This window comes from Triturus cristatus, chromosome 1_1 (genome assembly GCF_964204655.1).
Source record: "Triturus cristatus chromosome 1_1, aTriCri1.1, whole genome shotgun sequence".
Lineage (NCBI taxonomy): Eukaryota > Metazoa > Chordata > Amphibia > Caudata > Salamandridae > Triturus > Triturus cristatus.
In genome coordinates this window covers 686324345-686336604 of record NC_140579.1, presented here as the reverse complement: position 1 = coordinate 686336604, position 12260 = coordinate 686324345, and the positions used below count along the sequence as shown (strand labels likewise).

Below are 12260 nucleotides of genomic sequence, written 5' to 3'. Positions count from 1 at the left end.
AACTTGAAAGTCTTATAACTTCTTGTATGTACATTTTAGGAGAAATTCAACAATATGATATTGTTGGATTTAGCACTACTATTCTAATAAGTCTTTGAATGGTGGCTCTCGGTCCTTCCTATTAGTTGTTATTATTTAATAACTTCCTGCCGTGTTAACCTATAGGGCCTGGGATTTGCAATGGGGAATAATGACTTGGGCCAGTTTTCTAGCACCATGGCTTATAAAAACATATTTTCGAGGCATATGAGCTGCAGATTACACACTATGCATAGATCGCCATCTGGTGTTGGGCTCGGATGTTTGCACTTGTTTTTGTCTTGGAAAGTCTTTGGAAGTCACGAGGTAGGTGACTCCTCCTTTGGATCATAGTGCGCATGGGCATCGGCTCCATCCTCAGATTGTTTTTTTCCGCCATCTGGCTCGGATGGGTTTCTGGCGCTCCGGTTCGGAATCGTTACCAGTTTTCTCTTTCGACGCGCAATCCTTCCCTTTTCGACAGTATTGTCTCAATCGCGTTTTCCCATTCCACGCGACTCTCAACAACTTCGAAGTCTTCGATTCCGGTCGTCAACGAAGGCCTTCGGGCCTACCTGGGCCTCATCTTCTGGATCATGGAAAGGGCGCCATTCAAGAAGTGTCCTCGATGTGGGTCGAAGTTTCCCCACACCGACCTGCATGAAGTGTGCAACCTCTGCCTCTCACCGGAGCACGAGGCCAGAGACTGTCCAGCTTGCGCCTCCTTCCGCTCCAAGAAGACGATTTGGCACCGACTAGCTAGAAGAACTATGGCTCGCTCGTCATCTTCGATCCCTGACGACATCTTCCAAGAGGGCGTCGATTTGCCAGAGCAGGGGCGGGTCGAGGAAGGCCTCCTCAGCGCCTCCGAAGCAGATGACTCCGACGTCGAGGACATTACTCCAGCACAGAGGGCCGTGAGTACAGACGTCGACCTCGACCTCGACCCCAACCCCCCCTCGACACCATCTAAAAAGGCTTCGGTCCCACCTTCACCTTCAGGCCCAGGTGCACACCAATAGACTGCTTCCCATGCCCCGCCTTCGGGCCCAGTAAAGAAGCCTACTATGCCTTCAGGTGATTTGGGCTCGAGTCAGTCTACCCTCGGTGCCGAAAAACATACACATGCACCAAAAAAGAAGTCATCCTCTTCCTCATCCACACCGACCGCAGTTTCGACATCCAAGCACTCGGCGTCGAAGACTGGCACCGGCTCCTAGACACCGACAACACACTTGGAGCCGACCAAAAAACTGCCACCAAAGGGCCTTTGGCCGATGGAAACAGGTTCCATCGGCCAAAGCCACTGCAAAACCGCACGGTTCCAAACCCAGAAACGTTACTGAGTCAGTGCCGAAAAAGCCTACGGCACCAACACCGTCGGCACCGAAGGATCTGCCTCCCACAGAACTGTTTCGCCCAGATCCTACCCAAAAATCTCTTGTGAAGGATCCTAAGACTGGTCACTTAATGCTTAGCATCAAGAAGAGACCGCTAGATATGCCTGCACCGGCTCCACCACCTAAAAAGAGAGACTTTGCTACCTCTCCATTAAGGATCCCTTCTCCTCTTCCTCTTCCTCCTCCTCCTCCTCCTCCCCCACCACACCGCTCTCCTACACCATCACCTACTTAAGTAGATGATGATGATTATGACAACACCTCAGATGATGCAAGGGGAGGTGCGGACAATCAACCACTAGGGGACCCTACTCCTACTGGCTCCCCACACCCCTGGGATGAATATCGTATCCCAGACGTCCCTTACACCCCACAAGAGGACATCTATCCCTCCAGGCCTTCCCCTCCAGAGGACACTCTCGGCTTCAACCAGCTCCTCCACAGAGCTGCCCAGTACCACGGGGTTGCCCTACACACAGACCCCGTGGAGGAAGATTTTCTCATGGACACTTGTGACACCACACAAAGGTCCACCTCAATTTTACCCATGCTTAAAGGGGTCATTAAGCATGCACTAGAGGTCTTTAAAGACCCGGTCAGGGCTCGAGTCATCAACCCTAGAATAGAGAAAAAGTATAAGACTGCCCTTTCTGATCCAGCCTACATTAAAGGCCTGCACCTCTAGACTCCCTTGTAATCTCCAATGCACGAAAAAGAGCCAATTCCCAATCATCAGGTGACGCACCACCACCAGATAAGGAATCTAAACTCCTGGACGCCTATGGCAAACGAACGGCGTCACAGGCGGCAAACATATGGCGCATTGCCAATACCCAAGCGCTGTTAGCTAGGTATGACAGGGCACATTATGATGAGCTTGAGTCCATAATGCAGCACCTCCCAGACAGGTATAAAAATAGGCCAATGAACTCATACAGGAAGGTAAAACCATCACTAACACCTCCATCCGTTGTGCCTTAGATGTAGCAGATACCGCCTCAAGGGCAATAAACATCAGTGTCGTTCTGTGTAGGCATGCCTGGCTACGCATTTCAGGTTTCAAACCTGAAGTCCAGAGTTCCATACTCAATCAGCCATTCGATGAGCAACACCTATTTGGCCCTAATGTGGATGTATCCCTTGCAAAAATGAAGAAGGATATCGACACAGCCAAATCTATGGGAGCCTTGCAGTCGCAAGCTCCCAGACGTTCCTTTCGTCGCTCATCCTTCAGAAGCACCCACAGAGGCTACTCCTCGGATAGCCCCTCCACTTCTTACAAGGCTCCCACCCAATCCACCTTTACTATAGGTTACCAAAGAGGTGGTTACAGGGGGAACAACAACAAAGGCAGAGGCAAAACCAACAACTCCCGCTCTGCCTCCACCCCCACCCAATGACTTCCCTCCACTTCCCCCAGACCATTCTACTCCAGTCGGGGGAAGACTCCAACAATTCATTCCTGTCTGGGCCAACATCACTTCAGACAGGTGGGTGCAACAGATAATTCAATCAGGCTACTGTCTCAAACTAACATCTACCCCCCCAAACATACCATCCAAACAGTGTCCAATGTCACAAGAACATTTGTTACTGCTAAAGCAGGAGGTAATCTCCCTCCTCCAAAAAAGTGCAATAGAACCAGTTCCCCTGCACCAACAAAACAAAGGAGTTTTCTCCCTGTATTTTCTCATACCAAAAAAGGACGGCTCTCTAAGGCCTATTCTAGACCTCAGACCCCTAAATCTATACATACACTCAGACCATTTCCACATGGTCACACTCCAGCAGGTACTTCCTCTGCTTTCACAGGGCGACTTCCTTGCTACCCTAGACCTCAAGGATGCCTATTTCCACATTCCCATTCACAACGCTCACAGGAAATATCTCAGATTCGTAATGGACGGTCAGCACTATCAATTCAAAGTACTCCCATTCGGAGCCACCACAGCACCACGAGTGTTTACCAAGTGCCTACCGGTGGTGGCAGCACACCTAAGAAGACAGAACATACACGTCTTTCCATATCTTGACGACTGGCTCATAAAAGCCAGCTCATACAATCGGTGTGTACAACACACTCACACCACTATTCAACAACTTCACGACCTGGGGTTCACAGTAAACCACGCCAAGTCCCTTCTGCAACCGTCCCACACACAATACCTCGGTGCCACAATAGACACCTCAAGGGCGCTAGCCTATCCCAGTCCCGCCAGGATAGCAAGCATGCAAACTCTTCTCACCTAATTCCAACCGCAACACTCTCTTCCAGCTCGAGTGTTCATGCAACTCATAGGGATGATGGCCTCTTGCATATTCATAGTGCCTCATGCAAGACTCCAGATGCATCCTCTCCAAGAGTGCTTAGCACGCCAATGGAACCAGGCTCAAGGTCAGTTACCAGATCTGGTGTTGGTAGACGGTCGTACTCATCGCTCTCTGCAGTGGTGCAACACCAAGAACCTTTCCAAAGGGCGACCGTTCCAAGAGCCGATTCCTCAAATAGTTACGACGGCGGACGCATCGTTCTCCGGCTGGGGAGCTCACCTACTACATCACACCATGCAGGGCAGGTGGACACCTCAACCAAAGCTACTCCACATCAACCACCTGGAGTTACTAGCCATATTCCTAGCCTTAAAAGCATTTCAAAAACACATATCAGGCAAAGCTGTCTTCGTCCACATGGACAACATAACAGCCATGTACTACATACAAAAACAAGGCGGGACACACTCTCTGCAGCTCTCTCAGCTAGCACAGAACATATGGAGGTGGGCTATACCTCAGAAAATGTTTCTCCTAGCCCAACATGTCCCAGGAGTCCAAAACACCATAGCCAATCTGTTGAGCCGTCAAACACAACAGATCCACGAGTGGGAACTTCATCCGCAAGTTCTTCAACCGTTTTTAGGTCTCGCTGAGTCAGCGCGCATGCGCTGCTCGGAGAGACTTTAGTAAGAGAGGGCTTCCAAAATGCTACCGCCGGCTACAGCTCGCAGTGCATGTGCGCGGGCGCACACAAGCTGTGGCCGGCAGTAACATTTTCCCCCCCCCCCAGCTTTTTAGCCAGCTTGCTAGAACGCACAACAAGCACGCGCGCTTCCGCGCGCATCCCTTGCGTGTTTTAGCACGTCATCGCGATCACTTTCGCTTTCACAGCAATCGTGATCGCGATGACTTTCGTGGCCAATGCTTATTGGCCTTTGCGGGCCGCATGGACCCGCCAGTATCGACATTTGTGGATTGCATTTCTAAAATGATACACTAGTTTGTTACGAACATTGATTTTCGTAAAACAAAAAACCCCACAGTGAAAGATGGTTTATGTCTCCGTAAGAATTGTCTGCAGCATTTCCATCAGTAGCAATGATTGGTTTGTTTATAAACCCTATAGATTTCTGTGCATCAGAGCGTTGTTTTGATGATTGTTGCTGCCAGTGAGGGGGGGGAACCCTGCATTTCTGCTTCACATTATCTGTGTAATTACAAAGCACTTGCTCGTACATGGCTTTCTGTCACCTACTTCGTACGGAGATTGTTTCTTGCCACTGAACTGCGCAAAGGATGGCCGATCAATCGATCAATCGACCATTGTAAAGAGAACATGCAATTAATTGCACAAAGAGTGAAAAGCACCACTGTCCAGAGCCAGTCACTACTTCCTCCTTCTTGCTCCTCTGTCCCCAAGGCCTCTCTGATGGAGCATGTTCTGGGGAGTGCACTTTACTGGTGAGTGCTTTGTGAGAGCAGTGCGAAACCTGCTCTACTCAGCACCCCCGTCATGAGGGAAACCCTGCCCCCAACTGACTGAATAGATGTTAAACTTTAAAATTGTTCTAGGTTAGACTGGCAGAGTGCTGCTTCTCTGACAAAAACTGTGCATATAGACGGGAACCTCTCCCCATCAACTGGAAAATCTGCATCCATTCAGACCTCCATCAGTTGTGCTTCCTGAATGTGGGGCTGCGTTTATTGCCTGTTTCTTGCTAAGTTGTAATCTAATGCTGTTCTAAAGCTCTGCTCACCTGGGCGGCTGCTGGTAAGTTTACCTGCATGGAAGGGACAAGCAACTCAAGGAATCCAGAGGCATTCATGGGCATGGACAGGGAGCACCAGGAGACCCTTTCTACTAGCAAATCAGAGGGTGGCTGTTCAAGAACCGTCTTCCACAAAAGAAGGTGACCTGAGTGATGAATTTATGTGGTTACCACATTCCCTCACTATGCCAATGTTTGCTTTGTTCATTGCGTTCCTGGTAACATTAGACACCACCTGTTGTGGCATGAATGCACCCTCGGTAGTCTAGATACTAAATGTGCCCCCACAAAGAAGTAGAATTGTTCATGTGTTGTTGTTCAATTACAGACAGCACAACCTTCTCACCATCACATTTCAACTAGGACTTGACTGTTCGACCAAGCTACTCAACAGAGTCTAAGAATGTTGGACCTGGCCCTCCCTACAGGTTCACCCCCAAACTTTTCGCCTTCCCCCCTCCTGCTCTGCTGAAATAGTTTTTGTTGGTCTTCAGACAAAAGTGCTTGTGCTCTCTCCCTAAAACATGCTAAAATTGGCCTACACCTTATTGGCACATTAAATTTACTTACAGGTCCCTCGTAAATGGTACTACACGTACTCAAGGTCTTAAAATGTAATGCTACTACTAGGCGTACAGTACTCATTGTGCCACCCACTAAAGTAGTCCTTTAAAGCATGTCGCAAGCCTGCCACTGCAACCTGTAGTCAAGTTTTAAACTTCTGTTTCAACCTGGCAAAATATTCATTGTGTCAAGCCTAAACCTTACATTTCAATACTTATTAGTCACCCCTAAGGTAGGCTCTAAAAGCTCCTAGGCCAGGGTGCAGGGTATTTAAAAAGTAGGACATGTGGGATTATGTTTTACATGTCCTGGTAGTGAAAAAAACCTACAATTGTTTTTTTACTATTGTAAGGCTTACATCTCCCTGGGACTTACAATAGGTTGCCTTATTACATTCAATAAGTGCTAACTTTGGATTGGAAGCAGGTAGAACAAGCATTGCCATAGCCAATAGGTCTCACTTTTGGGACCTTCTAAGTATTTAGTTATGCAACACAATATCCTTGGTGCAACATCAACTGTTGCATGGCTAAACACTTATAAGGTCCCAAAGGTGAGACCTATTGGCTATGCCAATGCTTGTTTCAAATGTGGTGGCAACCACAGATAGACCTCTTCGCCACCCACGAAAACGCTAAATGCCCAAGCTTCGCCGCCAGATATCCACACCCATTGTCCAAAGGCAATGCGATATGGATGAACTGGTCAGGCAGATTTGCGTACGCTTTTCCGCCTCTCCCACTCATTCCACTAGTGGTGCGCAAACTACAGCACCATTCCTTAACGCTCATTCTAGTTGCTCCAACTTGGGCCAGACAACCGTGGTACACCACATTGCTGGAACTCTCCGTAGTTCCGCACCAGAAGTTACACCTCTCCCCACGCCTCTTAACCCAGAACCATGGAGAGATCCAACACCCGGACCCAGCTCAGCTCAACCTGGCGATCTGGCTCCTGAGGTCCTCGAATTCGGTTACCTTAACCTTCCCCTAGACTGTATGAACGTCATTAAAGAAGCTAGACAGCCTACCACTAGAGCATGCTATGCAGCCAAGTGGAAACGTTTTGTAATATATTGTCATAACAACAATACCAATCCCCTAGATGTGTCTATCCAACACATCATAGGCTACTTACTACACCTCCAAAGATGCAACTTAACCTACACGTCTATTAGACTGCATCTTACTGCCATAGCAGCATATCTACAAAATAGACAACATCTATCACTTTTCAGAGTACCTGCCATAAAAGCCTTTATGGAAGGCCTCAAAAGAATAATTCTCCCCAGAGTACCACCTTCACCTGTGTGGAATTTAAACATCGTTCTCACAAGACTAATGGGGCCTCCATTTGAACCTCTACATAAATGTGAGCTACAATTCTTAACATGGAAAACTGCTTTCCTAATAGCCATTACTTCTCTACGAAGAGTTAGCGAACTACAAGCACTAACCATTCAGGAACCCTTTCTGCAGATGCATCGTAATAAAGTTGTTCTCCGAACTAATCCTAAATTCCTCCCTAAAGTCATTTCGTCCTTCCACCTCAATCAATCTGTGTAGCTGCCCTTATTCTTCTCGCAGAAAGAGCTCTTCACACCTTAGATGTTAAAAGAGCACTACTTTACTACATTGAGAGAACAGAACCTTTTCGTAAGACCAAACAACTATTCGTGTCTTTCTCACCACCACACAAGGGCAACCCCATATCAAAATCTGGGATAGCTAGGTGGATTGTCAAATGCATACAAATTTGCTACCACAAAGCAAAACGTACATTATCTGTTCCTCCTAAAGCCCACTCTACACGAAAGATAAGGGCTTCAATGGCATTTTTAGGGAACATTCCCTTAGATGATATCTGCAGAGCAGCTACATGGTCTACACCGCACACATTCACAAAACACTATTGTGTAGATGTGCAAACTAAGCAACAAGCTAGTGTGGGCCAAGCTGTACTCAAAACACTATTTCAAACTACTGCAACAGATACTGGTGGTCGCCGCTAGGAGGGGATACTGCTATACAATCTATGCATAGTGTGTAATCTGCAGCTCATATGCCTCGAACGGAATATGCTATTTACCAGTATGCATCTGTTCTTGACATGTAGAGCTGCAGATCTACACACGCCCACCTGCCTCCCCGGCTACCTTTATCTGTTCCAGTATTATCTTATTTAGATACAGCATACATGGGCATCTTTCCTGTTTCTTACAAAACTCCATCATTTCCCTGCTGGCGAAAAACAATCTGAGGATGGAGCCGATGCCCATGCGCACTATAATCCAAAGGACGAGTCACCTACCTCGTGACTTCCAAGGACTTTCCAAGACAAAAATAAGTGCAAACATCCGGGCCCAACACCAGATGGCGATCTATGCATAGTGTGTAGATCTGCAGCTCTACATGCCAAGAACAGATGCATACTGGTAAGTAGCATATTCCTTTATAAGTATTTCCCTAATACCTACAGGACCCACACCCTCTGTGCAACCAGGGGAGACTTTAGGGGTTCTAAATCTGCAGAAATATTGCAGATCCTCCTTCCACGGTGCTTCTAGCATCAAAGTCGAATTTGAGCAGCACTTTACCACAATGTGGGGAGTTAAATTTGATATTTCACTTTACCCAGGCATATACAAACTCATTTTATAAGAGTGTACCTTATACATATCTGACCCCCCACCCCTGGGATACCTAGGGGGGACCCTGGGGTCCCTAATATGCCAAAACATTGTAGGTTATCCATTTTAAGTGCCCCTACCACCAAAGTCGAGTTTGGGCACAATTTACTTTTTAAAAGCGGTCCTGGCACCCAGGGCTGTTTTTAAACTGACCTCAGGCTTCAGCAGTGCACCCATGCAAGTGCAGAAATAGCTGCTGGCCTCTAAACTGCCATGCCCCAGGGTACTGGGGACTTCTAGGTAGTTTCAATCCCCTGCCCTATTATATACTAGGAGTCTATGGGATAGGTCATGCCAATTACAGGTGTACCCAACCATACCATAGTTTGCCCTAGTGTATGTTGGGTGGGTGTTTTAACTGTATTCTAATGGGTTCCTTTTCAGCTTGGCACTGGCTCTAGGCCCGGTTAGACAGAGCCCAGGGTCAGTCAGTCAGTTACCACCAGTTCCAGTCAGCAAAAAGTTGGGGGGTGCCTAGGGCACAGGATGACTTTGCAACAGAGCACCACTTGCTGTTAGAGCCCTTCCAATGTGCGCAAGCTATCTCCCGCTAATGCTGGAATGCGTGCCCCTGCTGCATTCCACTCCCAACCACAGTGAGAGCAAACCTAGCTATTCGTGCCAGGGCAAACATCTGTTACTGCCCCCCACTTTCTTCCTTTGCACTTCGAATGACTCCTGCCCTGTTGAGAACACTGCCTTCTGAGGGCATCTTCTACTGTTGATGCCAGTCTACGGAGGATGCTCCCCACCACTAGTATCTATCCTCTCTAAGGGATGAGTGTGTACTTTGCTGATTTGGTGAGAGCACCTCTGCTGTCACTACTCTCACCCTGCCAATAACCGCTTATTCACTCCTCGCTCTTTATCCTAGAGAGCTGCCTTATGTTCATTTTAAGTGCATTTCTTTACCTCGTTCCAACGATTTGTATGGCCCAAAACGCTTTGGGAATGTTGACAAGCGGAGTTGATCTAGAATTCAGTAATTTCGGAAAGTGGTTAAGAGGTTTTGGGAGTTTATTTTTTCTGAGATAGCTAAAGTAAAGTGCCACAACCCTATTGTCGGTAATGCAGGAATTTTACGGTTAAAATGGAGCACAAATAAGACCTGTTCTCATCACACTTTTCCCTCTAATGAGAGGTCTGTCAGCAGGCACCCACGAGTTTATCACGTCCGGTGCTTTTCCCACTTGATGGCCACTGGACATGAGCGTTCCTCATGTTGGTGCCTACACTCTAGGCCCGTGATGTCACTTGCACTGAAGACCGACCTGTAATGAATGCCTCCAGTCCCAGGAAGCGGGCATGTCTGCTCCCGCAGGGGCGCCTCGTCGTTTGCGAAAAGTGTCTGAGTGGCTTTCCTGGGCTGCGCTAATTATAGGATACCTCCAGTGTCATCCACCTCCTCCTTCCTGGCTGGAATAGCCATGGCGCCAAGACGGCAGGAGACCTTCAATCACAGTGTGTCAGCTGTACTCGGGAGCAGTGACAATACTCAACTGGCATCCTTAAACAATCCATTATGAGCATGGCGTCTGTTGGATTACAGTTTTGAAATTGTATCCCTCAATCCTTGCAGTGACTATTTTTCAACAGGTTGCCTTTGCAGGGTGCCATTTTAGCAGGTCAGTTTTGGAAGACAAAACATTTGACCATCTCCTTATCTCATCCTTTTAGCTGAACATGGTAGATGACCACATGTGTTTTGACATCCATTTTGCTCACAATTTTGGAAAGCATTCTCCTATTTGCCCTTCTTGAATGGCAACCTGTCAGGTGACTGGTTTGGAATCCTAGCCTTCCAGGTAACTGCCTTGGAATGGCAACCCTACAGGTGTGCACATTGGAACAGTAACCTGCCAGGGGTCCAGCTTTGAATGACTTTTGGCAACTGGCTGTCTTAGGAGGCATCAAATTAGTTGGCCATTTAGCAATGGTACCCGTCTAACTGGCAATCCTAAAATGCCATCGACCTGGTTGGCAGACTCTCACGTGGAATTTTGCACAGTGATTTTTGTGGGTGTCCTCAGGGATATGTTTTACACCAACCAGTCACGACCTGGTGCCCTTCAAAGTATTCATCTCTGAATAATATGGTGAGAATCGTCCATCTATGAATTATTGACTGTGAGAATGTGGATTGTGGGACATTGAGGGCTGTAGTGAGTGAGAACCAATAGTTTCCAGTTGACCACCCCAAAAGTTTGTTTGGCATTCAGATATCCCAATAAATGTCAGATGATTGCACACATTGAATACCTTCTTGATGAAGGTGCATATACTCGCTGGTAGCCTTCAACGTAATTGACAGGGTGAAATGGGCGCCTTTATGCCTGGAGAGGCGGAGGCAAGCCTTGCTCTTTTCTTTCTGCCATTCTACAACTTCAAGCAGGGACCATCTGTCACCTTTGCCTTAAGCTCGCATGCTTTTATTCTTAATTACAGGAGCGTTCATTAACCAATAACTGTGTTAAAAAGGCATTCGCCCAACCCTTTCAAGTTGGTGATGTGTATTTTGACCTGTGAATTTTGGGGACAGGCGGGAAGTATTTAATTGAAAGACAAGCTACCCCGGGCATAGTAAACCAGCTCCAGATGGTTTGTAAGCTGAAGGATAAGTGATACCTTATTACCCTTTGAAGTGGTAGAAGGCCTTGAAAGCAAAATGGGATTTCCTGCTGCTATTGACTGTAACTGTTCGAGCACGGGCAAAAACAGCCCGTGCATAGCGTTCAAGGCACATTTCATGAGTATTAACCCTTTTCAGGCAGGGCAGGGCCCTGGGGAAAGTGAACTCTAGTAATACAAAGGACTTTTTGTTTTTTAACCCCGGTTGTATTCAGTATATTGCCTTACAGATGAGCATCCCTAGCTACTCCTGTATAGGCAATCTAACCCATTCAATTTTTGACACTTTTTCCCCCCCCCCCCCCATCTCTGCTTGTTCTCTGGGGAGTAGAGCGCATGATTAGCACTTATTTGCATGACAGATTGGAGCTTATGCATACAGGTTCTGTTAATCCCATTTTTCAGTAGGATAGTTTTGCGTTCCTCAGCTTCTCATCAGCTGTCCTAGAACATTTTCAAGCTTTATTAGAAGAAAGTATTCGTTTTTTGTTTCCACAGAATAAAGATATAGCTCAGTGGGTAAAGGAAACGGTTACTTACCTGCAGCAACAATTTTTCAGCTTGAGGCTAATAAAAGTTCACCAGCTGTCCATCATCCAGCAGTCCAGTGTTTGGGCTCCTAATAGCAGATTGGTTGCATGAATAAAGCCTTGGACAGCCCACCTCTTCTCTCTGAATGTATTCATGGAAGGAGCTGAGTCCTTGGTCACATTGCAAGAAGCTCTCAGTAAGTGGTGTTTTTGATGCTTTCAGGTATTACCGATTTAATGAGGAGATGAGGGCAGTGGACAGCGATTGCCCAAAACCCATCAGTGTGTGGGACGGAGTTCCAGATTCTCCCAAAGCAGCCTTTATGGGGCCAGATGGAGGTAAGGAAAAAGGCAGCGATAAGGTGAATGCAAAGGAGATGCGTGTGGA

The 12260-nt window shown here is 47.3% G+C and overlaps 2 protein-coding genes across 8 annotated transcripts in view; one reads left to right on the top strand and one right to left on the bottom strand.

The window, feature by feature from the left end:
* LOC146870885 (syncytin-1-like) overlaps positions 1 to 12260 on the bottom strand; it is a 401244-nt gene that overhangs the window by 156045 nt on the left and 232939 nt on the right. The window lies entirely within an intron of this gene.
* The window catches only part of LOC146870886 (matrix metalloproteinase-14-like), a 350496-nt gene that overhangs the window by 201937 nt on the left and 136299 nt on the right, over positions 1 to 12260 (top strand). For all 6 annotated transcript variants that reach the window (XM_085647106.1, XM_085647107.1, XM_085647109.1 and 3 more), the window contains one exon: positions 12096 to 12211. In XM_085647106.1, the coding sequence (XP_085503232.1) occupies positions 12096 to 12211 (116 nt within the window). The remainder of the gene's footprint in view (positions 1 to 12095; positions 12212 to 12260) is intronic.